Source organism: Ostrinia nubilalis, chromosome 17, assembly GCF_963855985.1.
Source record: "Ostrinia nubilalis chromosome 17, ilOstNubi1.1, whole genome shotgun sequence".
Lineage (NCBI taxonomy): Eukaryota > Metazoa > Arthropoda > Insecta > Lepidoptera > Crambidae > Ostrinia > Ostrinia nubilalis.
In genome coordinates, this window is record NC_087104.1 from 7,020,577 (window position 1) to 7,047,409 (window position 26,833).

Here is a 26,833-nt window from a genome sequence, read left to right on the forward strand (position 1 = left end):
ACCTCTAGTTAAATCAGAGTTAAATTGATAAAATGACGTTATCAATTAAAAAAAAAGTTAGTTGTCAAACGAACGACGAGACGAATTTGTTTTGTAATCTTCTCAAATAAAATAAACTTTTTACGTAGTTTACCTACATAAATTCTGAGCCTATATCAGAATTATATAAATATCTACTAAGTTTCGTGTTCAATCCAGGTAAATTGTTGATAACTATGTTGTATCGTCATAAACTTGTATCTTATCGCGTCGTTATTTCGCACTTTTGATAGTGGACTTTGCTCATTTTAATAGCTTTGTTTAAATTACGTTGTGTGAGTCTCGGCTGCCTCATTTTGCGTTTGTTTGCCGGCAAGGATGGACCAACTGCGATTCGACGGACGTGTAGCAGTCGTGACCGGTGCCGGAGGAGGTTTGGGCAGGGCGTACGCTCTGCTGTTGGCCTCAAGAGGTGCTAAAGTGGTTGTGAATGACCTCGGATCTGCTAAAGATGGCTCCGGTAAATCTAACTTTGCCGACGCCGTTGTTAAGGAAATTAAGGACAAAGGTTAGTAATTGTTTTGAACTTTGATTAATTACACCATGAATAACTTTGATTTTGCAAATGACTGTGAATTATACTAAACTGTGTTTCAATAGATAATTATTTTACAGTAAAAATATTTTTTTTATAGCAGTAACATACCTACATTCCAACATAATACTTTTATCATTGATTGTCTAATCAGGTTTATGTAATATTGATCTTGAAAACAATTTTGTCTTAATGTAAAGTATGGAAAATATACTTTATTGAATTGAATTGAAAAAATTTATTGTTACACCGTGGTCCATAATCGTGTTAGTAACAATTTTCACTTAGCCTATGTTAGTAAGATACAAATAATGAATATGAAGCTGCTTACATAGCACTGGAGACGTGCAAGTGTATTTATACATGCATGGTAAATTTTGTTGTGAGAATTGGTAAAAGTTGTTTTCAAACAACATTCTCTTTATGTTATGGGTAAAATTACTTAAAATACAACACCTGATGTGCACAAAACCTCAGACATATATTTTGATTTGTATTAAACTTACTACAGGTTTAATTTAAAAAAATATAAAATTTTGATGTGCGCAGTAAAAAATTTCTTTTCTTTCAAAATATGTTTCATAAATTAGATTGTGTATTATTTTAAATCTTAGGTGGAGTGGCAGTAGCCGATTACAACTCTGTTGTGGAAGGAGAAAAGATCATCAAAACAGCTATTGACAACTTTGGCCGAATTGATATCCTCATCAACAACGCTGGCATCCTCCGTGATAAGAGTTTCCTTAAACTGCCAGAGCAGGTATGTTGTAACATTATTATTTGACATTTGGACATGACATTTGGTATTTAAAATAAATGCAGTAAAATGGAAAGAAAGAGAGATTACAAGGCTTTTGAATGGTACTAAATAGCACTAAATGGTACTAAATTGCACTAAATGGCACTAAATAGCACCAAATGGTACTAAATAATAGCACTAAATGGTACTAAATAGCACTAGATGGTACTAAAATGTTTAAGCATGAAGGAATGTTTGTGTACTTGAGTCTATCATATATTTACTCTAGCTTTGGTTTAATAGGACTGGGACCTTATCCACGCTGTTCACTTGAAAGGAGCGTACAAGACCACACACGCAGCGTGGGACTACTTCAGGAAACAGAAGTATGGACGGATCATCATGACTTCCAGCAATGCTGGTATCTACGGCAACTTCGGCCAGAGCAACTACAGGTGAGATTTAATAGATTTAACCCTTTTGAGGCTTTTATTTTTAATTTTTTTTGGACCTTATGACATGTGAATATGGTTAAAAAATGGTGGGAATTATATTCCCACTGCCTTATAAAGGGTTTTTTTTAAACTTCATAACAGTTGTAACAGATAGAAAGTAGAACATAAGCTTTATCTAAAACTAAAGTTAGTCTTAAAATTAAATTACATGAAGCTACTAACTCAAAATCAACAGAGTTCTAATTAGTTGAATTTTGAATAGGGTGTTTAGAACAAATAATTGTTATTTACTATCATCAAATGGGGTCATAGTTTAATGCAGAAATAGAAACGTAATAGATAACATTTGGTCTTATGTCTAAACATTTAATGTCAATATAAACAACTTAATATTGAAGTGAACATGAGTTCACAAATGCTAAACAGTAAACAATTTCTTGCGGTATATGATTGGTTTTTAACTAGGTACAGTTATTATAATATTTTTATATTTTATAAAACTAAATAATTAATGAATAAACTCTTTCAGGGTATGATAACTTTAAAATTTCGATAGTTTAATCACCTGTAGGCCTAAGATGCGCGCTGCGATAAGCGATTATCACGCCATTTTATTGATTTTGCCCATACATTGTGACGTCGATAAAAATTATCACGGCGCGCATCTTAGGCCTACTGGTAAACGAAAGGACGTGGCTTTTATTTATGAGCTATCATTTGCCCGCAGCTTCGCGTTAAATTTTGGGCCTCTGTCCCTTAAGGAGATAAAGCCTATATCTGGGGCTGTGTTGATAGATGAGTTGTTTGTTTGTTGATATCTACCTAGCTCACACTTACATATACCTACTATCTGTATTCTGAACTTACTTACCCACATAAGTAGTGATAGTAGCAAGTCATTCTAGTTCAAGTGTCATACTAGCTCGTCATTGAAACTAGACGAAGCAGCCATTTAAAATTAAATTACCCATTTCTGTTAAATATTCAATGAAATTCACAGCTTGTAATATTACATAATAAATGTTTTAAAGCCACCGATAGAACGTCGACCTTAAAGCAAAAGGGTTATAGTATATTTTACATTGACTTAACAAGCAATGTTACGATGCAAGGACTTTAGTCGCTAACCAAAAATTATACTGTAAAAGACCTTTACCGGTTCTTACGGCTCACAGTTTATACGTATAGCTCTTTATCTCGGATAACTACAGTAATAAATTCTTGATAAAATTTGATTATAAAATATACGAAGACAAAAATACACTGTAAGAAGCATGTGTTTGAAGTACCTATATCTGTTCTTCAATTGTTTTTAATATGATAAAAATATTTTCGGATTTGGTCAAGCAAAGGCAGTTTAAACAAGTGTTATTGTTAGCCAGTCATAACGGTGCATCAATTGTAAATGGAGGACGTCAAATCTCTACATTCTCTCCGAGGTGAGACATCATTATCACAAAGAGCTATATTATTGTTTGCTACTAACAACAAGTATTTGTTTACACGTATTCTTTCATGAAGCCTTTAAACTGTTGACATTATTTGTTTATAAATAACTGACTAGATATCTCTATGAACAATATCATTGGACATGAAGTTTAAAAATAATGTAAGAAATACTGACATCCGCTAGAAGTGCTTGTTAAATTATAAAAATAAAGATTATTTTAGTTAGTGACTTTTTTACATCGGCCCGGATGGGTTAAAGTTTTGGTGACGTAAATGTCACTTAGTACCAACATGTTGTTGCCAAATACACTAGTACTGTCAACTATTTATTTATTTATTGCACTTAAATGTAGGGTACTATAAGGTGCATACTATGTACTAACATACAAATGCATACCCGGTTGGGTACAGGTAATATAAATTCCAATTGTTAAATATTACTACTATTCTAACAGGAACCTTATATTTTTTTACATTAACTAGTCATTAGAGAATAGTCTCGCATTCGTTCGCTTCAGCCAAATGACGTTCACTACTGGACAAAGGCCTCCCCCAAGGATTTCCAAAAGGACCGGTCCTGCGCCGCTCGCATCCAGGCACCTCCCACATCATCATCATCATCATCATTTCAGCCACAGGACGTCCACTGCTGAACATAGGCCTCCCCCAATGACTTCCACATCGCACGGTTGGTAGCGGCCTGCATCCAGCGCCTTCCTGCTACCTTTATCAGGTCGTCGGTCCACCTTGTGGGTGGACGTCCCACGCTGCGTTTTCCGGTACGTGGCCTCCATTCCAGAACCTTGCTGCCCCATCGGCCGTGAGTTCTGCGTACTATGTGCCCTGCCCACTGCCACTTCAGCTTGCTGATCCGTCGGGCTATGTCAGCGACTTTAGTTCGTTTACGGATCTCCTCATTTCTGATTCGATCTCGTAAAGAAACACCGAGCATAGCCCTCTCCATAGCACGCTGTGCAACTTTGAGCTTCTGTATAAGGCCTATAGTGAGGGGCCACGTTTCCGAGCCATAAGTCATCACATCACCTCCCACAACCTTCACCAGAATGTCGGTCCACCTAGTGATGGGTGTGCCCAGTGGAACTTCGAACTCCTATGTTCTTCTGATTAATTTCGTTGCGGGTTCAATGACAGTTTAACTTTCCCACGGGACAAACTTGACCTTTACTGGTTGGGTTTTTATTGACGGTCAAGTTGTAGATCCAGCGGCAGCAGGAGTTGCAGCGGTGGGAACGAGAGGTGGGAATAGTCCCGTTCCAGCCCAGTGGTCGCTACTCGAGAACTTTTCTGCCCTAGCGGCCATCAGCTCTGCGAGACCCGCATTACATATCGTTATTGTTTTGTTTGATAGCGCTGCCAAGATGGGTCTGGTGGGTTTCGCCAACACCCTAGCATTGGAGGGGGACAAATACAACATCAAGGTGAACACGATTGTCCCGACCGCCGCGTCTCGGCTCACAGAAGACATTCTCCCCCCTGAAATGTTCCAGGCCATGAAGCCAGAGCTCATCGCTCCTGTTGTGGTAAGACCTTTATTTATGTACATTTTTTAGAATCGTAAGTCAAGGCAATAAGATTCAAAATAACGTGATAAAGTATATTGCTGGCACTACCTTCGGTGACCGTCAGCAATAATTGTTTTACTTGAAATATTAATGGACGATTTGTAAGCGCTATTTAATTGTCCATATTATGAATAGTGAAATTTTTGAATTTGAAGTTTTGTAATAAAATTTGATAAAGTATCTAATAGACTAGCTGTGCCCGCGACTTCGTCCGCGTGGAATAATGACTTTGGGTAGGCACTTTTAATAATTTAGTCTAATTATTTTACAAATAGCTTTTGCCCGCGACTTCGTCCGTGGAGAAGTCGAAAACGTTCTCATACGATTATTTTTAAATGTTTTAACGTTATTATCTAAATGTTTGAATACTTTTAAAATATAAAAATCAGGTTAAATAAACATGAAAATATTTTTTTCTTATATTTTATGAATATGCAGCTCGGCCTTTGATCCGGTGAAAGTTACTCGGTGGTATTATTTTTTTACAACGAAATCGAAAACTACACCTACCGCAGTATTATTGGTAAACTTTTTTTTATATTTTCCTACGGGTGCTAGAATTACCAAGCTTCCAGCATGCCACTGGCCGTGGGAGAAGGAGCTTTTCCTCAAGACTACTCCCACTACCTCAAGGGCCTCCGCCAAAACTCGCGCGAAAATGAGTTTATGTATACAGCGCAAGCAGGTGCCCGCGGCATGACTTTCATGCATTACCTACTATGCATTGTTGGGCGAGCGCACGCAGCGGGCACCCACTCCGAGGTTAAGTGGAGGCCCCTAGAGTATGGTAGTCGTTAACATGACGTCATGATTGTAAAAAAATGCACTAATGAGTAATTAATATCAACTTTGAAGCAAATCACCACTAAAATAACTTTCTACCCCTTTTTAACATAGTTAGGGGGTGCATTTCACTAAAATACGAAACACGTCTTCCATTAATTCTATTATAGAATGCTTATGCAAAATTTTAAGTAGATTGGACGAAGGAATCTCGTTATTTCATACAAACTTTGCCCCTCCTTTTTACCTCCTTAGGGGTAGAATTTTGGAAAATCCTTTCTTATCAGATGCTTACGTCATACAAAGAACACACCGTCCAAGTTTCAGGTCTTTACGATCAGCGGTTTAGGCTGTGCATTGATCCATCAGTAGCGCGCGTAGTACTTGATCATTATTTTGCTGCGATGTGATTTTAAAACTGCGATATCTCCTAAGATATTTATTGAAATCGAATGGTGTAAAGGGCAAGAATGTTTAAAATTAAATACTTGTGGTGAATAATTTATTTATTTGGATAAGGATTAATATCATGTTTATAAAAACACCTTCGCAAATAATGCATTATTTTAAAACAGATTTTTTTTGCATAAAAATGGTTACTATGAGCCAACCTTAAAAGATAGACATATGCTACCGCGGACTTTTTTAAAGAACTTTTAAAGGGGAACAATCCTGTCATACATGATTTTTGCGAAACTTTAACCGTTTACGCAGCGTCAGCTCTCAAAAGGAAAAAATTCACTGATTTGAAATATTCTTGATTGGTGCTCCGCTCCTATTGGTCTTAGCGTGATGATAAATAGCCTAAAGCCTTCAGGAACTAACGGGCTATCCAACACAAAAAGAATTTTTCAAATCGGTCCAGTAGTTCCTGAGATTAGCGCGTTCAACCAAACAAACAAACAAACAAACAAACAAACAAACTCTTCAGCTTTATAATATTAGTATAGATACTATATCGCCACTATCTGTTCAAGAGTCCCCCTAAGATGTTATTTTGAATCTTATTGCCTTGTCTTTAAAATCTAAAAATGATGAAAAACCTAGATGATGCGCAAAAGTTAACGTATGTTTTATAGGCGTTTACGTATTTTCCAGTTTATTATCTGTCACTACTGTCAAGGCATCTCGCTTTGCGTGGGAGGGATTAATGTATTGGAAACTTAGAGTAATGTCTTAGAGCGCTTTCACATTTAGGCGATTTAGCAGCGCGACAAACGCGCTGCCGAAAATTTCATACTATATGACAGCGGATGCATGTCTTCACATTATAAAAACGCCGCTGCCGCGCAGCAGTCGCGCTACTAACGCCCTTATGTGAAAGCGCTCTTAGGGAGTAGCCCCAATGGTTAGGAGTAAGAGTTATTCACTTACAGATTGACGGAAAGCCTTTAGGCAAATAATATAATGAATATAATATGGAGTTTGACAGACTTTTAACGTCTTTAAAGATGGTGCAAACCAGCCTAAGTAATAATTTTAATCAATCTGTAAACTTTTTGTTCAACATCGCTCAATCTTTGCGATATACACGTACGTTCAATAGATACTGTGTATAAATAACAATTTATGACAAACATGAAGGCGTTAAAACGCTTATCTGTTATTATGTAAGCGTGATTATAATCGCAGATATTATGCGGTACTTTAAACACCTACCTAGCTGTATTTTAGGTACCTACTTATTCGCAATTTATTAATTATTTTGTCACTTGATCTACTTATTGATAGTGTATATGTTACGGTTAATGTGATAAATTGAAAATTATGAATAATCGCTGGTTATTATGAATAATTACCGACAGTTGCGGTAAACGTAATAAATGAATTACATTTATCAGAGATTATTTAATAATGTAACCTTAGTACTATCAGGGTGTCCACATTCTGGAAAGTCAGGGAAAGTCAGGGAAAAGTCAGGGAAGCTCATAGCAGTCAGGGAAAGTCAGTGAAATAGAGGGGTCACCTGGAAAGTCAGGGAAACATTGAGATTTTGTCTACCAAAACACTGTTTGTCTCCCGTAATTTCCCAGTGATTGTAAAATGAGGGATTTAATTAATTTATGCTCTAGAAAGACCTTTGATCTTGACTATCGAAGCATTTTTTTTTCAGGTTTGGAGTGATCTACATTATGACTTTGTTTTTAGTCATAATTATATTACTCCTTTTTAGTTTTTTATCTAATGAAGTGGATTGATCTAAATTATGACACAATTTTGTTCATAATTAGATTACTTTCATATAGTTTTATTTTTTCAGGATTAGAGTGATAGATCACTCTGTTATGATTTTTTTTGTCATAACTAGATTACTCCTTTTTGTTTTAGTAGTTGTACTTTTTTGTTTCAGTAAAATGATATATTTTCTATTGTCGATGTGAAAGTGCAACTTATAACTTATGTTTATTTATATTATCAGTAATAGGTTACAGAATTAACTGGATCTATCCGAAAAGTCAACGTGTCCCAAAATTCAAGGATAAGCCGGCGCCGCAGGATGGACATAGATAGTCATGACTACTTTAGGAAAAATAAGGAAAAAAATCTAGCTCAATTATTTTTTAAGTTACACAATAAATTACGAAATTCTTCGAATATTGACACCCCTTATGATATTTTACATTACCACGACCACCATTTTTCAAATATTTCTGTTTTTTTGTTTGTATCGGCAACTTAAGTAGCGTTGCTGTCCACCCCAACTCTTAAAACCCCCAGAATCCTTGCAGTTTTTACACAAAAGTTAATCAAAATATTTTAATATCCTTAAAATTTTGAACGATTTTTACTTTCACTCCACTTTTACTCATCGTTTTGTAAAAAAAAAGTATGAACACTACTGCGGCAAGTTTTTTATAAAGTTTACGCAACTATCCAAGATTCCAAAATGGTATAATACTCTAAGAAGTCTAGTCGCAAAAAAGATATGCGTACCATTTTTACAAGCACTTCGCTTGTTAGTTAGTATGGGATAAATCTTGCAACTGAATTTAAAACCAGTTCTCCTCAACCGATTGAGCTGAAATTTGGTATACTTATGTAAGTACGATGAAAATGCAATATTATGGTACCATTGAGCTGAAACTGGAGGTGGCCACAGGAACTTCTAAACGAAACGGCGGAATTGCATCTAGTTTGGGTTCGTTGGATTTGTCTTTTAGAGCACTTTAGTGCTAGATAATGTCCAGGGTCCTGATGATGAAGTCAATTATAATTTTCAAACGAAGTCAAGCTTGTTTTTAAAAAAGTTTTTTTTTTATTACAACTTTATTTTAAACTTTTTAGTTGTTTCTCAATCTCATGGCCTAAGTGCTCGGGAAGACAAATCCAACGAACCCAAACTCGATAAGCTTCCGCCGTTTCGTTTAGGACTTCCTATGGCCAGCTCCTGCCACCTCTTGACTTCATCATCAGGACCCTGGACATCATCTAGCACTAAAGTGCTCGAAAAGACAAGTCCAACGAACCCAAACTAGATGCAATTCCGCCGTTTCGTTAAGATTTCCTATCTCAATGTCTCTCTGACTCTGACTCCATCCAGCTCAATGGTATAATATTGCATTGTCATCGTACTTACACAAGTATACCAAATTTCAGCTCAATTGATTAAGGAGAACTGGTTTTAAATTCAGTTGTAAGATTTATCCCATACTAACTAACAAGCGAAGTGCTTGTAAAAATGGTACGCATATCTTTTTTGCGACTAGGTTTCTTAGAGTACCATTTTGGAATCTTGGATAGTTGCGTCAACTTTAAAAAAACTTGCCGCAGTAGTGTTCATCCTTTTTTTTACAAAACGATGAGTCAAAGTGGTGTGAAAGTAAAAATCGTTCAAAATTTTAAGGAAATAAAATATTTTGATTAACTTTTGTGTAAAAACTGCAAGGATTCTGGGGGTTTTAAGAGTTGGGGTGAACAGCAGCACTACTTAAGTTGCCGATATAAACAGAAAACCAGGAATAATTGAAAAATTGTGGTCGTGGTAATGTAAAATATCATAAGGGGTGTCAATTTTCGTTGAATTTCATAATTTATTGTGTAAGTTAAAAAATAATTGAGATAGATTTTTTTCCTTATTTTTCCTAAAGTAATCATGACTATGTCCATCCTGTGGCGTCGGCTTATCCTTGAATTTTGGGACACGTTGTGTACATAGTTGGTCAGGGAATTTTGAGAAAATTGTCAGGGAAAGTCAGGGAAAAGTCAGGGAATTTTTTCGAACATTTGCAGTGGACACCCTGACTATGAAATATCATAAAAGAACAATGGCTCATGTATAGTGCTTGTGTACAGCCACACATTTTGAATGTTTTGATATCATATATTAATATAATTTGGCATAATGAGTTTCTACTGTTTCTTGCGTAACATTACTTTGCCATAAAGCCCATAACATATTGTTTTGATTTAAAGTGAAAAATAGGTTAAGGTGCGGCGGCTAAGCCGCCAATTTAGTTTTATACACACACAAATGATCTCATATTAATCACATTTACCAAATCATGCGGTAATTATTCATAATAACCGGCGATTATTCATAATTTTCACATTTATCACTTTGACCGTAACATATATTTATAAATGTGGGAAATATAGCATTAAATAAATAGCTGGCTTTTGTAGCCAACTCTCTCAACTCTATTTTCGTTATAAATATTATATGCATATGTAAACACAATGTTGACATTTGAACTAAGAATTTAAATGAACTTGCGTTTCGAGAACGTGTTTGCCTTATAACAAGACTTAATTAATGAACACTACGGTATACCGCACGAAGCCATATTAAATCCGTATCCATCCATACTTCTATACTAATATCATAAATGCGAAAGTAACTGTCTGTTACCTTTTCACTAATTAGTTAATTTTGTTTTTATTATCATGGTCTCTTGACCAGTTGACCATGACCATAAACCATAATAGGGGGAAACCACCTAGTTTCTTTTCCCCCCCCTGTTTTAGGAAGGGCGACACAGGTCAATTCTTTATGTGATCCGAAACTCACGCAGGCAAAAATATTTACGCTTTTTTAGATTATTATTTATTATTATTATTTCAGGCGTACATGGTCCATGAGTCGTTCGAAGGCAACGGCAGCGTCATCGACTCCACCCTGGGTTATGCCAGCAAGCTGCACTACGTGCGATCAGTCGGCACCCCTCTTAAGTACGTTCCACACCTTCTTTTCAAACGTTTCTATGATCTAGTTATCTAGTGGTAAGATCCAGCCAACCGCTTTCACATTAGAGCGTCAGAAGCATAATAGCAGAGCGGCAGCGGCGTTTTTACAATGTGAAGGCAGGCATTTTCTGTCATATAGTACCTATGAAATTATCAGCAGTGCGTCAGTCGCGCGTTTGTCGCGCTGCTAAAGTCGCCTAATGTGAAAGCACTAACCGGGGCAAACATTTTATAGGGAAATCATTTCATCCTACTTTTTGAGATACGATGCGGTGAGATGTGCAAAAATCCAAATGGGCGTTTCAAATCGAATTATGTAATTATCGATAGAATATGGTGCGCTTTATACGAGACGCTTTGAAACGATTTTTCTCACAAAGCACCCCTTCTTTCTATTCTCCTTCCCCCTTAGACTGCCGCACGAGACATGCCCCTCAGTTTTTATCAGAGGCCATAATTTTGTTTTTATTGGCATACCATGTGGTGTCGTGATGTAGATACATAGATATTACAACATAATCTAAATAAAACCTTAAGTATTTTAAAGAAAGATAACGACCAAAGTGATAACTGTAACTATCTTTACGTAACTACTGTTTTTGAATGTTTTTAACCGACTACAAAAAGGAGGAGGTTTTCTATAATTTTATTTTTCTATTTCATAGGAAAACGCCCTCCGATGCCGTCACTATCGAGTCGGTCAAGCAGTTCTGGCCACAGGTCGTGGACATGAAAAACGCAACTCACTTGGACAAAATCGCCGAAGTCACGATCGATTTGGCTGAAAAGTTACAGGTAATGTTGTCAATTAATCCTAAATTCTTTAGAAATTTCCATCGATGTAAACAAACACTTGTGCACACAATTACACTATAATACTCACGTTTTCTTAATATCATACACATTATTTCACAAGCTCATGAAACCAACTTTATTCTCATGATGAAACAAATATGAAATCTAACATTGAAAACAAAATATTTTAACAAAATATTTGGATGGTGAAAATTTGTGCTACATGTTAAAATGTCAAATCGACATATGACGTTTAAATTTAGGTCCTATCTCTGGAAAATCTGTAAGTCATAGACAATATTCATAGATAATAATCTGTAAAGGATGATGGGCACAAATGTATGGAAAGTGGTACCCGCTCCAATAGCCATAACCAATATATATTTTAAAAGGCCTTTAGATGTAGGAAAATGTCTGCTATGGGGCCAGTTCTAATTCACGTTTTGAAAGCAGTAATTCCACTAAGTATTATAATGAAAGTATAACACAATCATCCATGTATACGAGTATGTATTATGACTACAATCTATTAATATAACTAAAAGAAGCATTGAAAAGGAAAGGATTATACCTACGATGAACTACCCAAGCTATTAGCCCTTTATTCGCTTTCATCATAATCATCATGATCATTTTAGCCATAGGACGTCCAGTTGAACATAGGCCTCCCCCGATGATTTCCACAATGGCCGGTTGGTGGCGGCCTGCATCCAGCGCCTTCCTGCTACCTTTATGAGGTCGTCGGTCCATCTTGTAGGTGGACTTATTGGGTCTTGTGGGTTTATTCGCTTTAGCAACTCATAATAAAACCCTTAAGAAGTAATAAAACTTTAACCCCTTTATTAATAAAAGTTACACCCTAGTTGAACTCTAGCTTAAATTGTCATTTGGTATGGAAATGTCATTTTAATCCAAGGTTCTTCCTAGGTGTAACTTTTTATTAATAAAGGGGTAGTACTTCTTTAAATAAAAATATTTATTTCACAATTATCCCCATCAATAATTATAGAGTTTAGGAAGGATGCTGGAGCAGTAAACCCTTCCTGCCTCGCATAACCTAAGTACCATACGATGGACACATATGATACTTCTTCTTCTTCTTCTTCCTCGGTCCCTCACTGATGAGGATCGCGACCACAGATAGTGTTCCTCCACAGACTGCGGTCATAATCTGTGTGGACCGCACGATGCAAACCGACCGCCCACCGACTTCCTCACCGCGTCCGACTATCTCGTCGGTGCCCTGCCCCGAGCGCGTCTGTCTTCCATACTGTATAATACTTAGGTTACACAAAAAGTATCTTTATCTTCTAACGCAACCAGATCTGAGGCTGGTGGCCATAGTAAATGTTGTTCGTCTCGGTAAGACCTTTCAAATGACACTACAAACATAACTATTGGAGCCGGGTACCATTCTGCAAAAAGTATGTATATCTTCGTACACAACCAGATCTGAGGCTGGTGGTCATAGTAAAAGTTGTTCATCTTGGTAAGACCTTTCAAACGATACTAGACTCATATCTATTGGAGCCGGGTACCATTTTGCCCATTGTCCTTTAATCGATTTTATTTCAAGTATTCAATTATTTCAATTACCAATTACTTTGATAATATTAATTTAAAATAAAATATAAACGAGGTTATATTCAACAATGTATTTTTTCTTCATTGAATGCAACAACGCACTTTGCGAAGAAGTCTTTGAATTCAGCTTTATTATACAGACGAGTGTCACATAAAAAAGGCCTTTCGACCACTTTTCGACTGGTTTACGATTTTATTGTGCACTTTGTCTAGACCCACAGCACAGTATAATTTAAATTATATTTCCTAAACAAATAAAAAAGGGAAAATTAAATTTTCTTTGATTAAGAAGATCCTATTTTGACGATCACATTATTAATCTCAACATCAATCAGAAGAGGGATTGATCTTAATAATTATACAAACGATCTTTGAAAATCTAATAATCGTCTGTTGCAGTCCGTAAATGACATTTACAGAATTGCGATTAACGAGAGATTTTGTCGCATCACTAGTACATCAACTGACATAGACTAAAAATTTGTCAATGTCAGTTGGCCATATTTGTTTACATTTAGGGAAATTTCTAAAGAACTAAGGTATAGTTGTATACTTTATGTCAAGGAAGAAAACTCAAAACTAGAGCCAAGACTACTACAGTCACTGTAAAGTATCTGTTTTGTTACGGTTTGATTTAAAAACAAAAGTCGCAACGAATGTAGATGAGAACAAAAGAGGACACAATGTGAAACTTTATCTAAGACAATAATATGAATGTTATTCATCAACAATTTGTTCCATAGTAAGCAACTTACAAACAAATAAACATATCTATCGATGACGCAATTCAAATTATTATGTTTCTAACAATGTTTTTCTGCAATTACTATGTTTCTAACAATGTTTTTCTTTGAATTCTTGTAGGACTTCGAAGATCGCGCTAAAATGGATGGCGGCAAGAATGTCTACAGATCCGAGTACAGCTACGACTCGAAAGATCTGGCGTTGTATGCTCTCGGAGGTGAGATTTAGCAAAATTTTTGGAACCGTAATAGATAAGATTTGTACTTGAAAAATCATAGTGTGTATGTATTACTATTAAAAAACTAAAAACTGACATTGATCAGTGTGTGTTAAGGAACAAGGGTTTTCTGTGTAATAGAGGAACTAGTAAATACATACATATTATGGTATAAGAATTTACAAACGTATAATTAATTCAACTGTTGTTTTACGACAATTTGTCACACATACGATTTTTACTATTCAATAAACCTCGTGTAAGTACCACATTTCATAAAGCGTGCATTAGGAATGAATAGAAAATTCATGGTAAAAATTCAAATACGAAAGTATTTAAATGCCGCTTGCACACACGTTTTTTCTTTGAGGTTCTTAGTAATTTTTTAGGTAACAAAAACGCGCGATTCCGTCTCCGATACTATAATCGAATGCACAAAGTCGCCAAAACGTAATTCAGCATCGATATATTCGTAAAATCGCCGATGATAAAAGTAGCATGTCTGCTGTGGTCCTTACAATAACTCCTCCCATAACTACTAGCTTGTAGTGACCGAGTTTCTTGCGCTGCTTCTTCTCAGCACTGGCCCGTTTATTGTCCCGACGCAGTGGTAGGGTTAATACTGGGATGTGCAATAAGTGCACTGGAAAGGGTCTATGTATAGATCGTTTCATCCACGAAGACGCGCCCCACCAATTTTTGGTCCAGAGAAGCGCGGGGTACGGGGAGTTTGATCCGGGCAATCCAAGCGTCATTATTGTGTGTGCGTGTACTCATAGATAATTTAGCGTGTACCGATAATACTAACATAAGCGGAAGTCTGGTGGGGCGCGTGAGTGTCTTCGTGGATGAAACGATCTATACTTAATAAACTATAGTGCTTTTTAAAAGCCTATTTGCAAAAAATAAATGAGTTTTATGAGTTTATCTTTTCTCCTTAGTCGGCGCGTCTGTCAAGAACCCCACCGACCTGCAGTTCTTATACGAGAGCCACGAGAGCTTCTCAGCGCTGCCCAGCTACTTCATCTTAGCCGGCATGTGCATGGAGGCGCCTCTCGTGCCCGCCGCCATGCCGCCTGGCAAGCACGCCGACTTTACCAACGTAAGTAGACATTTATTTATTTATTTATTAATAGGTACAGTTACAGTACATAGAATACTACTTATTTAGTAAAAAATACAGCTACAAATCACTTACAAATCTATGGACCAATTACAACTGCACACAACTATGCCTAATAACTTAAGTGCTTAGATAAAACAACAAAAACTAATGTTAGCTACAACAACAACTAATCCAACAATCTAATCAGCATTTCTTAATTTATTTTTAAAAACCCGAAATGTATGCTGGAATATGTCCTTGTCAACGTCAAGACTATTGTAGGCCCTGCACATTCTGTAAATAGGGTGATTTACTGAGACATTATTTGTAGCGAGTGGTACATGAAACAGCTGAGGTCGACGCACTGAACGTTTCGGAACCCTAAACAAACATGATTCAGTATTCGTTAAAAGTTAAACTAGGCCTGTTCATCTCCGCGAGTTTACATCGAAAACAAAACACGCACGATGGCCCCCTACAGGATTACTATTCGACAATACGAGCGAACATTGACTCACGCACGCGTATTCTTGTGTATGGTGGAAAAAAATAAAGAAAATGGTGTACTAAATACTGTGCAGTATTTAACTGCCTAAATAATAATAAAAACACGAATGTACTTTTTTAAGTTGCCTGAAGACACTGAGAGGTAAATAAGTAGTTAATATTATTCATGATAATTCATGCTAAATCATGTATTTCCTCCGCCATTTTCTGCAGTTTGGCACCTCACGTCACATCATTTTACCGAAGTCGCCGAGTTAGCTTCGGCGCAGTACCGATCACTGACGTTTGTCAACAAAATGGTGCTTGACTCTTGAGACAAGCTAAATTACACCATATTGTTAATGACATTGAGCATATTTTTTTTTAAATACCTTTGCGAAGTAAAACTTCTGTACGTAGTACTTATTATTATTCTGTGGTTAAACTTTCAACCATATGCCGTCCGCTGCTAAAGCGGTACTATTCCCACCTCTCGTTCCCACCGCTGCAACTCCTGTGTAGCTAGTATCTACAGCTTGACCGCCAGTAACCCAACCAGTGAAGGTCAAGTGTGTCCCGGGGGAAAGTTAAACTGTTATTGGACCCGCAACGAAATTAATTAGAAGAACATAGGTTCGAAGTTAAGGTTCGACGTCCCTTCATTGCAAAGCGTATAATATTTTTCACAAAATCGCTTAAAAGCACGGAAGCATCCTTGTCGCGACAAGATCGGTTTAATAAATTGCCGTTGCCGTCCGCTGCTAGACAAAGGCTTCCCCACAATTTCCAAAAGGACTGGTTCTGCGGTCCGCATCGATGACCTTTACTAAAGCCCGGTCTGTGAGCACGTAGAATTTTGTCCAATGACCCCAAGCTACACACTCACTGCGGGCGCCCGTCGCACAGTCGCGACAGCAATATAATGGACATGGCGCACAATTTTTGTTGAAGATGCCAAAAAAAACTACAAAAAATTAGAATGAATACTGTATTTTTACTTTTTTGATATCTTTAAAAATGACTGAAATATTCAAGCTCAAAGTGCGCTCTTCCGCTAGGAGCGATTTTCCGCGCGGATTTTGAAAATGTGACGTAGTAACATGAAAAGCTGCATGTAAGATATTATCTGTGTACAATGGTTAGAATGGTTAGTAGGGGAGCCGAAGCGGGGATTTCGGGACTTACTAAAGAGTGGCAGACTAACATACAAGGAAATACTTTGTACCTAGTTGAGTACCTCTAAGTATGATTTTTTGATATAAAACGGCATTAGTTCTTATGCCTCTCACCCAAAAAACACCTCAATTAAGCCGAAATTTGAGACCACAGCCAAACTTTGAGTTTAAACAGTTTAAACAAAACGTGGGATTTTTTTAAATCTCAGGTCTTTTGAACGCACATCTGAACGATGTCTGGTTTTAATTTCTTCAGTTACTCCGTGACCATGGCGCTTGCAACAGTGCTGAAATATTGGAAACTCAAAACTAAGGTACATGGTAGCAATCCCGTCAGTAATAATAATAGGAAAATGACTTGAAAAATAAGAAAATCTTATATTACTTTATGTAACTAATTTTATTATGTATCATACTTATAACTAATCACTTCAATTAGAACTAGAAAACGATTCCAAGGACGATTTTACCCCATTTCCCCCTTTTACGGGTTGAATTCTGAAATAACCTGAAACAAGTGTTTATTCTTTTATCGATAGGAGTAACTCCTGTGAAGTTTCGAATTAAATAGTGTAACTAATTTTGTTCCGCCCTACAAACTTTGAACCCCATTTCACCCCCTTAGGGGGTAATTTTGGAAAAATCCTTTCTGATAACACCCCTAGACCCTAATAGGAACCTACATGCCAAACTTTGTGTCTTTATACCCACCGGTTTGAGATTTATGTTGATATATCAGGCAGTCAGTTTCTCTTTTCATAAGGTTGGGTATTTTTTTTTTAAAAATATGTAAAATGAACAGTAAATAGTCCGCATGGATTGCAGAAGGCGCTGGATTATCCAGAGGCTGATTATCAGAGATTCCTGTATTGTTATTTAGAAAAGTTGTTTTACGTTTGTTTTTCTAAATTGGCAATGTCCGCCCTAAGTGACATGGTTGTAATGCTAAATAATTGGCAATGTCCGTTTTGAGTGACATGTCATAACTTCTATACTAATTGAATTTTTTTCAAAAAGTAATTTTTTTTTTCTTAATCTATCAAAACAATACCTAAATCCCAAATTTGACCATATTTGAAGCAAGGATTCAATGAGTGCTAATTTAAGGGATAACTTACTTGAGCTTTTTCGACTTTTTCACAAAAATAACAAATAGACATGAAGAGATTACAAAATTTCTGCAGCGACTGACAGTTCACTTGATTTACTTTGACAGGTAACAATAAAGCCTATGAAATTTGCCATATGAAAGACATACTTTTCCAATATTTTTGTTTACCATGAGATTCTGGTACACCTATACCTATCATTTAATGAAAAGATTAACTAATTTTTTTCAGCACAACGACAATCTGCTTTGGCGCGTAGCAATACAACGTGACAACTGCAGTTCGGACTTCTTTATGCGTCCACTACACATACAATAAAATTCGAACTATCGCACATTTTTCTTTTTAATTCTAATTCAGTAAAAAATGATTTTGAAACCTTCATTCAAAATTTATTATCATATTATGACAGAACTTATGACCAGACTATGTACATTAAATAAAATATTTTTCTTTTTATCATCAAGCTTAGCAGCCTAATAAGTTACTATGACACTCGAGTTAATCCACATTCAGCACCATAGCCTCCCCTTCTACAAGGCCCTCTACAAATGTCAAAATGTCACTTAACCCTTTTAGCACCAGTTCTTTTGTTTTTGAGATGTACCCAAATTTTTATGTCAATTAAATTATAGTCTAGTCGTTTGGTACAAAAACGTGGTTACTTGGAAAGTGTTCCGGGAGTTTTGAAAATTGGTGATTAAAATAGATTTCGCTATGCTCTCTGTTAGTCTGTTAGGTAAGTGTGATTGCCGCGCTCGTTGCGAAATTGGAAAAATGCTGCCTTAGAGAAGATTTTTGATTGTTACATTCTTTCCTATTTCGTCGTTACAGCCAAATGACGTCCACTGCTGGACAAAGGCGAGAGGCCTTTGGGTTTTCCATAGGTTTTTCATAATGAACAGTCCTGCGCTGCCCGCATTCAGGTTCTTCCCGCGACCTTTACCAGATCGTCGGTCCACCTAGTAGGAGGCCTGCCCACGCTACGTCTTCCAGCCCGTGGTCGCCACTCAAGAAATTTTCTGTCCCAATGGCCATCGTCTCTACGAGCTATGTGTCCCGCCCACTGCCACTTGATTTTAGCAATTCTGCGTGCTATGACGGTCACTTTGGTTCTCCTGCGGATCTCCTCATTTCTGATTCGATCACGCAGGGAAACCCCGAGCATAGACCGTTCCATCACCCTTTGGGTGACTTTGAGCCTTCTTATGAGGCCCATAGTAAGCGACCACGTTTCAGATCCTTAAACTTTCCTATTTATTTCACGACTAGCTTTTGCCTGCGGCTTCACCCGCGTAAAATTTAGTGTCACAGATCGGCATAAATTATCCTACTTCCTATCCTACTATCCTACTAATATTATAAATGTGAAAGTTTGGATGTCTGGATGTTTGTTACTCTTTCACGCAAAAACTACTAAACAAAATCCGTTGAGTACTTTTTGCGTGAAAGAGTAACAAACCTGAGACACAGGAATCTTCCTAGTTCAGGTATCAACCCACCCGCATTCTTACTTTTTGTTTTTCCTGATTGTTTGTTACCATAATTTATCTGTTATGTTGGTGAGAAATAAACATTACTTTACTTTATTTTAAACTTCCAGACATCCAGACATGCAAACTTTCGCATTTATAATATTAGTAGAATACAATTATGTAATTTAGAAACAAACAAGACAAAAAAAAATGTATACTTCAGCAACGCGATTTTTTTTATACTTCAGCATATTTAGGACACCCGGCAGCGTGTCCTGCCATGATCAAAGAAAAAAGAACTCGCAATTTAGCAGGTACATTAATTTGACTGTTACACAACTCTAAATCTATTTAACTTACATTACATGAAATTTATCACATTTATCAAAGCTTCTTAGCTTGTCTATGTCCCAAAAATTATAAAATGAAAAAGCAGTTGTCAAAAGCCTTTTTAAGGCGGATTTATTTCAATAAGGCGGGCGCCCTCGCGGCTATAAACGAGGTCACATAATTCGGAAAGAACATAGCGAAATCTATTTATTCACCAATTTTCAAAAATTCCGGAAAACTTTCCAAGTAAAATTAACAAATAACTGGACTATTTACTCGTTATTGAGCACAGAGACACAAACTTGGTTATTTTTCCAGAAAATTTATATTTTTTTTTAAGTGCATAAATGTAAAAATGGCTTCATAGTGCACAAAATTGGCAATAGGTGGCATAATAATGGTTACTTTTTTAGCGCCAAGTTTGAAATGTAATTGAACGATGAGAACTAACAACAGTTGTCAGTTAGTTAAAAATTTATTTCAGTTCGAAAAAGACAAAAAGTGGTAAATGGGTTAACGTGCGGGGGCTGCAAAATCATGTTGTGACGTCACGCGCGAATATTGAAAATTTTTGAAAATTTTAAAAAGTCCGTAAACTTCTCGAGGCTCTATCTTCGGTAATACTGGATGGATTGAGGTGAAATAAAAACTAGTGTAATGTGTGTGATCTAAACTTTAAATTAAGTCATAATTTAACTTAATATTACAACTTATGCGTGTTGTCCATTACGCGCGAGCGATAAGGATGGGTAGCTTAGGGTCATTGGACAAAATTCTACGTGCTCGCAGACCAGACTTATAGACAGCCGGTCCACCGAGAGGCCTGCCTAACCTACGATCGCCACTAGAGAACTTTCGTGCCCTAATAACCATTAGTTCTACGAGGTATGTCAGCATCCTTCCGCGTATCATATTGTGCCATAGCTAAACCGATTGCCAAAGGTGGCGAATGGCGATTATGGCAAAGACCCCCCATGACACTGCTTAACTATTGAAGTGCCTTACTAGAGCTGACCTGCCCCCCTAAACAAAATTAAATCGTATCAGTTGCGAAAAACTGCTAAGTGAAATGATTTAAAAATTTAAACTGTCACATTGTTACTTTGTCTCGGCCTCTGACAAAACATTATCGTAAACTGATGCGTCACAGATCTGTGATCAAATTCTTCTACGATTCATGCAAATTGAAATTCAATACCTTCAAAAATACGACTGCAATTTTTTTTCTAGATCCTTCACGGCGAGCAATTCATCGAGTACGTGGATGATTTCCCCGGTACCGAAGGCACCTTCCAGATCAGATCCTACGTGGTTGATTTGCTGGACAAGGGCTCGAGCGCCGTAGCTATCGTTAACAGTGAGTGTTACATTAATTGTTATCTTAGGCCCCGTTTCCACCAAAAGGAGATGAGGTGTTTGAGTAACCAGTCAGATTTCGTTATTTCCACATCACCTATTCTCTCCGCTTTGATAGAAACCGCGTCTTAAAACGCAATGAACACTGTCTGCGGTCGATTTCAGTGTGACATGTGCATAGCAATTCGAAAATTGCAAAAATCCCGCCGTCAGTCACCGCCTTAGTGCTTAAATTATACAGGGTTATGGTTGAAGTAGGATTTAAATTAACACAAAACAAGACGTAGGCATTTTATTTTATTTTTTATTACAATTATCTCTATTGTGGTTGGTCATTATCAGCGATATTATTAGATTATGGTTGCGATAACACTATTTATGAAGGTTTTTGTACCCACGATAATTTGTTTGGACTTTGGACATATCACGTATCACATGTATGGCTATTATAGCATAATTTATAAGAAGAGGTGGTTGGCCAAAATTTACACAGCAAACTGAGTCCTGTGTATTTACTAGGAACTAAATGGATCAGCTGGGATACTTCGAAATGTTGTTTATGTAGTTTCGGGTCTATCTGTCACCATCGTCCATGATGGCATCTGGCTTTGGGTGAGAGCGATGGCAACATTCGAAATTTTGGATAACGTTTTTCGGAGTAACGCCGCTGAAGATCTGTTAATAAGCGACCATACTTTCAAGACTATTCCCACCGCTGCAACTCCTGTGTAGCCCCAGTATCTACAGCTTGACCGCCAATAAAAACCCAACCAGTGAAGGTCAAGTTTATCCCGCGGGAAAGTTAAACTGTCATTGGACCTGCAACAAAATTAATCAGAAGAACATAGGAGTTCGAAGTTAAGGTTCGACTTCCCTCCGTTGTAAAGTGGATGACAGGTGACAAACAAAGGTTTAGTAACCTCACGCAGCGACCACACTTGCTTTATAATCTTTCCACCAATCCCAGGCCTTCACCCTGCAGTGGGATGTAGTATGTACTGGAAGTAAAATTTACATTAAATGTTATTGCCAGGCGAGCTCTACCAGAACAAGAAAATGGTCGCTCGCACCCAACAGCACATCTTCGTGGTGGGCCAGGGCGGCTTCGGGGGCCCTCGTAAGAGCGCCCTTGCTGTCGACGTGCAGCCGCCGCCCAAACGCGCTCCTGATGCGGTCGTAGAACAACGCACTGCTGAGGACCAGGCGGCTCTTTACAGGTGAGACTACCTAGGTTAGGGAGGTCCCTAGTCATTCTCGGAGCCGGAGAGGCTCGCTCGTGAGCGAGTTTTTAGCCTGAGGCGGAGCTGCGGACGGCTATCCAAGCTAGGACAGTAACTCACGGCTCCGTTTCATTGGGCTCCGGACACTGTCGGGTTTTAGTGGGTAGGCCCCGCCTTTTGTGAGCAGGCGGGGAGAGTCCTACATAACGCACTCGCTGTCCCCATCGACCAGTGGGAATGCGCAAAGCACTTTAAAAAACAAAGAGAGGTCCCTAATCCGGCTCGCTCTTGAGGGTTACCCTGAGACGGAGCCGCTGACGAATGTCCAATTTTAGGACAAATACTCGCGGCTCCGTTTCATTAGAACTGGAGGACACCGTCGGGTTTTAGTGGGTAGGCCTCGCCCTTTTAGCTGTTTTTAATTAAATAGTCTTAATTTTTTTTATGCTTACTAAGTAGCAAACAAACAAAGCTTCCTCGTTGTGGATAAAAAAAAAAACTAGTTTGCCTAGAATAACCATTTAATCTTTTACGAATTCAATAATCCTATTTCAAAATGCGTATTGTATTCTAATCATTAAATAAATTAAAAGGCAGTCTTGTTATCTTCAAATAAGTCTAAACCATTGATAAGATAAACCGAGTCCATTAATCATAATTTAAAAAGATAACTATCGACTATGACTTTTATCCCCTCCTGGCCCAGACAATCCAACCAAATACTGTTTTGTTTCATTCTTCCGTTAGCGACTGAAAAGGTTAGCAAGCAGTTATTTTTTGTTACCTAACTACGCATATTGAAATTCATAAGATGCCCTTGGTATATGAACTTTGGCCCGTGAATTATTTAGTGTTGTAGCTGCAGTAAGTTGTTGGGTACTTTAGAGTGAAGTGTGTTTTCTGTTGTAGGTTGTCTGGAGACTACAACCCTCTGCACATTGACCCGAACGTTGCTGTTGCAAGCGGTTACGAGAAGCCGATTCTTCACGGACTCGCTTCTCTTGGATTCTCCGTGAGGCACATCTTGGCCAAGTAAGTGATTTTTTTTTCTTTTTTTGTATAATACTGGCATGCATGTCTCAATACGGTCTTTTTTCGCGTGTTGTTTATATTTGCTTTTTAATAGGTAATATTTCAGTTAATCTTTTACATTGCATTTCAATTTGTTCTACCAATTTATCTGTGTGCGAGTTATTGCAAATTTAAACTCTAAAATAAATAACTAGAAGAGGGAAATGAAGGCTGAAAGTTGGTTTCGGGATATTTTTTTCTGAAATAAGGGTTCTGGAAATTCATTTTAATGTTTATAGAAAGAAGTGAAGAGTGCTTCAGAAAAGTTTTCATTGCCATATTTGAAGTGTCGCGATTCTGTGACTGGCCAAAATCCGAAGCCACGGGTAGAACCTACTAAATAAATAACCCTGCAATAAACACAGATACGCCGACAACGACTCTGGTAACGTGAAGGCGATCAAAGTCCGCTTCGCCAAGCCAGTCATGCCGGGACAGACGCTCGCCACCGAGATGTGGTTGGAAGGCAAGAGGGTGCACTTCCAGACTAAGGTCAAGGAGTCTGGAAACGTCGTTATTTCAGGTGAGATATTATCGGTAATGGGAAATGTTTCTATTTGAAGGTAGGCTAATTTCAAACGAGTTATTTTCATCAAACTCTTATAGGTAGTTTTTATTTAGAGGTAGGGTAGTTAGTTACCGATTTGATTAAAATACCGTTTGCTAAGTTTGTTTTCATCGCATCTCTTTGGATTTCATGTCCCAAGTTATGGTGATCCGCCCCAGACATCAAGTATTTTATTTAGATTACATTTTACAGGACTGTTTTCTAATAATATGTTTAAAAGTGATATTTTTGCTGACTGCCATGCCAAGGGAAAAAAAAGGCCGATCGTCTTAGTCTTACCATCCAAGTAACATTATGATGTTGTTTGTAAATTATTGTTATTGCGAGTCTGATTTTATTTGCGCATTTTACATTCATTAAGAGGCTGTTAACAGCAGACGTCAAGTGTTTACCTTGAACTTCTCGACTTTATTGTCATTTACATTACGCAAGTCAGTTAATTAATTGTGATTTCTTATTTGGGGCTTCTCATTTATGAACCGAAACAATGCCCTTTGATTCTTCAAGGTTTTTAAACGTCATTGTTTTCTTTCAGGCGCTTACGTCGACCTGAAGAATGTCAGCAAGGTCCGTCCGTCGGCTGCGTCGGCCTCTGAACTGCAGAGCGACGGTCTCTTCGCCAAGATCAAGGAGGAGGTGGCCAAGAATCCCGCCAAGGCCAAGAGCATCAACGCGGTGTTCCTTTACAACATCACGCAAGACGGCAAAACTGTCAAGCAGTGGAGTACGTACCAACATATTTATTTTTTAAAACTTGAGCAGTTCACTTAGTTAAATTGGACAGGCTCTATGGCATTGCTTGATCATACTGAAGTTTTAACCATGTTCCTTTCGGACCACGAAATCATATTGTTGGACTATCCAGTTGACAACTCAGTATATCCTAACCAGACTGGATCTTTACTACTGCTGAATCATGCCACCAGTCTTCTAATATATAACTTTTAACACTGAATCCGAAAGCCAATAACAAAATTTAACTTTCCAATCTTTTATCCACAGCTCTCGACTTGAAATCAGCCGAAGTCAAGGAGGGTGCGCCCAGCGGCAAAGCTGACACCACCATGACTCTATCCGACAGTGACTTAGTAGAGCTCGCGTCTGGCAAGCTCAGCCCACAAGTTGCCTTCATGAAGGGAAGACTCAAGATCACTGGCAACATCATGCTAGCGCAGAAACTGCAACCCCTACTCAAGACTGAGGCTAAACTATAAGACTACATCACATTATGTCGTATTCATTAAGGTGAAATGTATAATGGGTCATTCCACAAAAATATGTCAACTCTTAGTCCGCGCCACATTTCACATGAAATATTTGTTAATATTTTATTCCAAAATTGTTAAATAACAGCTCGCAATGTGCTTTATTCATCACCCATTTATATTTTTTTAAACTATTTTTAAAACATCTTAAATTACTTTTGAACGACCCAAAACGTCATTCCCTAGGCATGTCCGTACTCCAAAAGTTTGTGTTTTGGGACCCACATTTATAAAAACATCAACTTTATCCTTTGTTTTAATTAACGAATAATGTATTTAAATGTATATTACATCAAATTCTATTAATATTTTGCGGTTTCAATAAACAATAATTTGATTTTCTTTAGTTGAAAAATGGTCTACAGCTTTTAGCGTCATTCCCTCGCCACGCACTGATTGTATAATTTTGCGCTTTAATATGTATTTAGAGTGAATGACATTTAGTTGAGTTTAAAGTACGATACGAAGTTATCCTCAGACCATACTGGCTTTGCGGTAGCCGTTTTTTGAATTAGTGCAAACGTGCCAGTTGTTGGGGAAACATGTGTTGATCCAGTCACTTCGTCAGTCCCTAGTTGAGTAGCTTTATTGATTACAATAGGAAATTGTATATAATTTAAGAGTATTTAGGTGTGGTTTTTTGGCTATTTTCGGCACATCGTATTAAGCATCTTATAATATAAAGTTAATCTGCATTTGTGTTAAGTTTTACTCCAAATCGTCAGTCCCTAGAGCGTCAGGCCCTAGCTTTAAACGGCACTTGGGACTAAATTACTAGTTAGGGAATGATGTTTTTTATATAGTGATAATAACAAAACAACTACATTATGTATATTAACTTATCTGTAAATGTTAAGGTTATAAGTTTTATACTTTATTAGAAGTCATATAGGAGTAATGTAGTATGAAAAAATTGAAAATTATAATTTCTCCTAAAATAAAGCATAAAGTGACTGGCCCTTTTAGACATAACATAATTAATTAATAACCTATAATTTACACTAATAAAGTATTCAAAAGCATCTTAAAAAAGTCACGGACAAAATGACGTCGAAAATATACAGATTTTTATGGAATGAACCATAATAGAGTAATATGTTGTCGCATTTAAGACGAGTATTAAATACTTTATGAATGTTATCAATTTATATTTACATAAATGGGATATTAACAAACATATAGAGGGTTTAGGTAATATTTTTGAATGAATATTTTATCAATGTTATTTCCACTATGATAAGTATTTTTTTTGTTTATAATACATTTTTTACTAATTATGTATTGTTATTTCCAGTGCATCTAGGCTAGGTCAGATGTATGAGGTTGATTTCGATTCATATTCATAACAGCAGTCACAAAGCAATACAATATAACATCCAGAAATCTTTCTCAATAAAATCAAAAATTTACAAGTGTTGTTTTCTTTAACACACCTTTAATGTTTCATTTTCAATATATGTAAATAATGGAATATCTTCGCTGAATTAATACATTAATTACAACACAAAGGACAAGTTTAATTTTTAACAACTTAATAGGTTACAAGTGCGATTGTGATTGGTTTTC

At 37.1% G+C, this 26,833-nt stretch overlaps 1 protein-coding gene across 2 annotated transcripts; it reads left to right on the forward strand.

The window, feature by feature from the left end:
• The first annotated feature begins 68 nt into the window (after window positions 1-68).
• Window positions 69-26,679, forward strand: LOC135079959 (peroxisomal multifunctional enzyme type 2-like). 2 transcript variants are annotated; one of them, XM_063974603.1, is made up of 16 exons: window positions 69-198; window positions 357-547; window positions 1,189-1,334; window positions 1,617-1,768; window positions 4,587-4,758; window positions 10,646-10,752; window positions 11,433-11,562; window positions 14,011-14,107; window positions 15,049-15,209; window positions 21,018-21,144; window positions 22,177-22,360; window positions 23,273-23,395; window positions 23,800-23,957; window positions 24,538-24,726; window positions 25,005-25,263; window positions 26,357-26,679. In XM_063974603.1, the coding sequence occupies exons 2-15, from the start codon at window positions 358-360 to the stop codon at window positions 25,214-25,216; spliced, it is 2,148 nt and encodes a 715-aa protein (XP_063830673.1). In that variant the 5' UTR covers window positions 69-198; window position 357; the 3' UTR covers window positions 25,217-25,263; window positions 26,357-26,679. The 2 variants fall into 2 exon arrangements, with proteins under 2 accessions (XP_063830673.1, XP_063830674.1); XM_063974604.1 differs by lacking the exons at window positions 69-198; window positions 357-547; window positions 1,189-1,334; ... (6 more) ...; window positions 21,018-21,144; window positions 22,177-22,360 and adding an exon at window positions 23,042-23,121.
• Window positions 26,680-26,833: the final 154 nt, after the last annotated feature.

Bases quoted from the DNA above. Each gene is read 5' to 3' on its own strand.
- LOC135079959 (XM_063974603.1), top strand. From the start codon at position 358: ATGGACCAACTGCGATTCGACGGACGTGTAGCAGTCGTGACCGGTGCC. The intron at 22,361-23,272 runs GTGAGACTACCT...TTTCTGTTGTAG, and splicing joins GACCAGGCGGCTCTTTACAG to GTTGTCTGGAGACTACAACC. The intron at 23,396-23,799 runs GTAAGTGATTTT...CAATAAACACAG, and splicing joins GTGAGGCACATCTTGGCCAA to ATACGCCGACAACGACTCTG.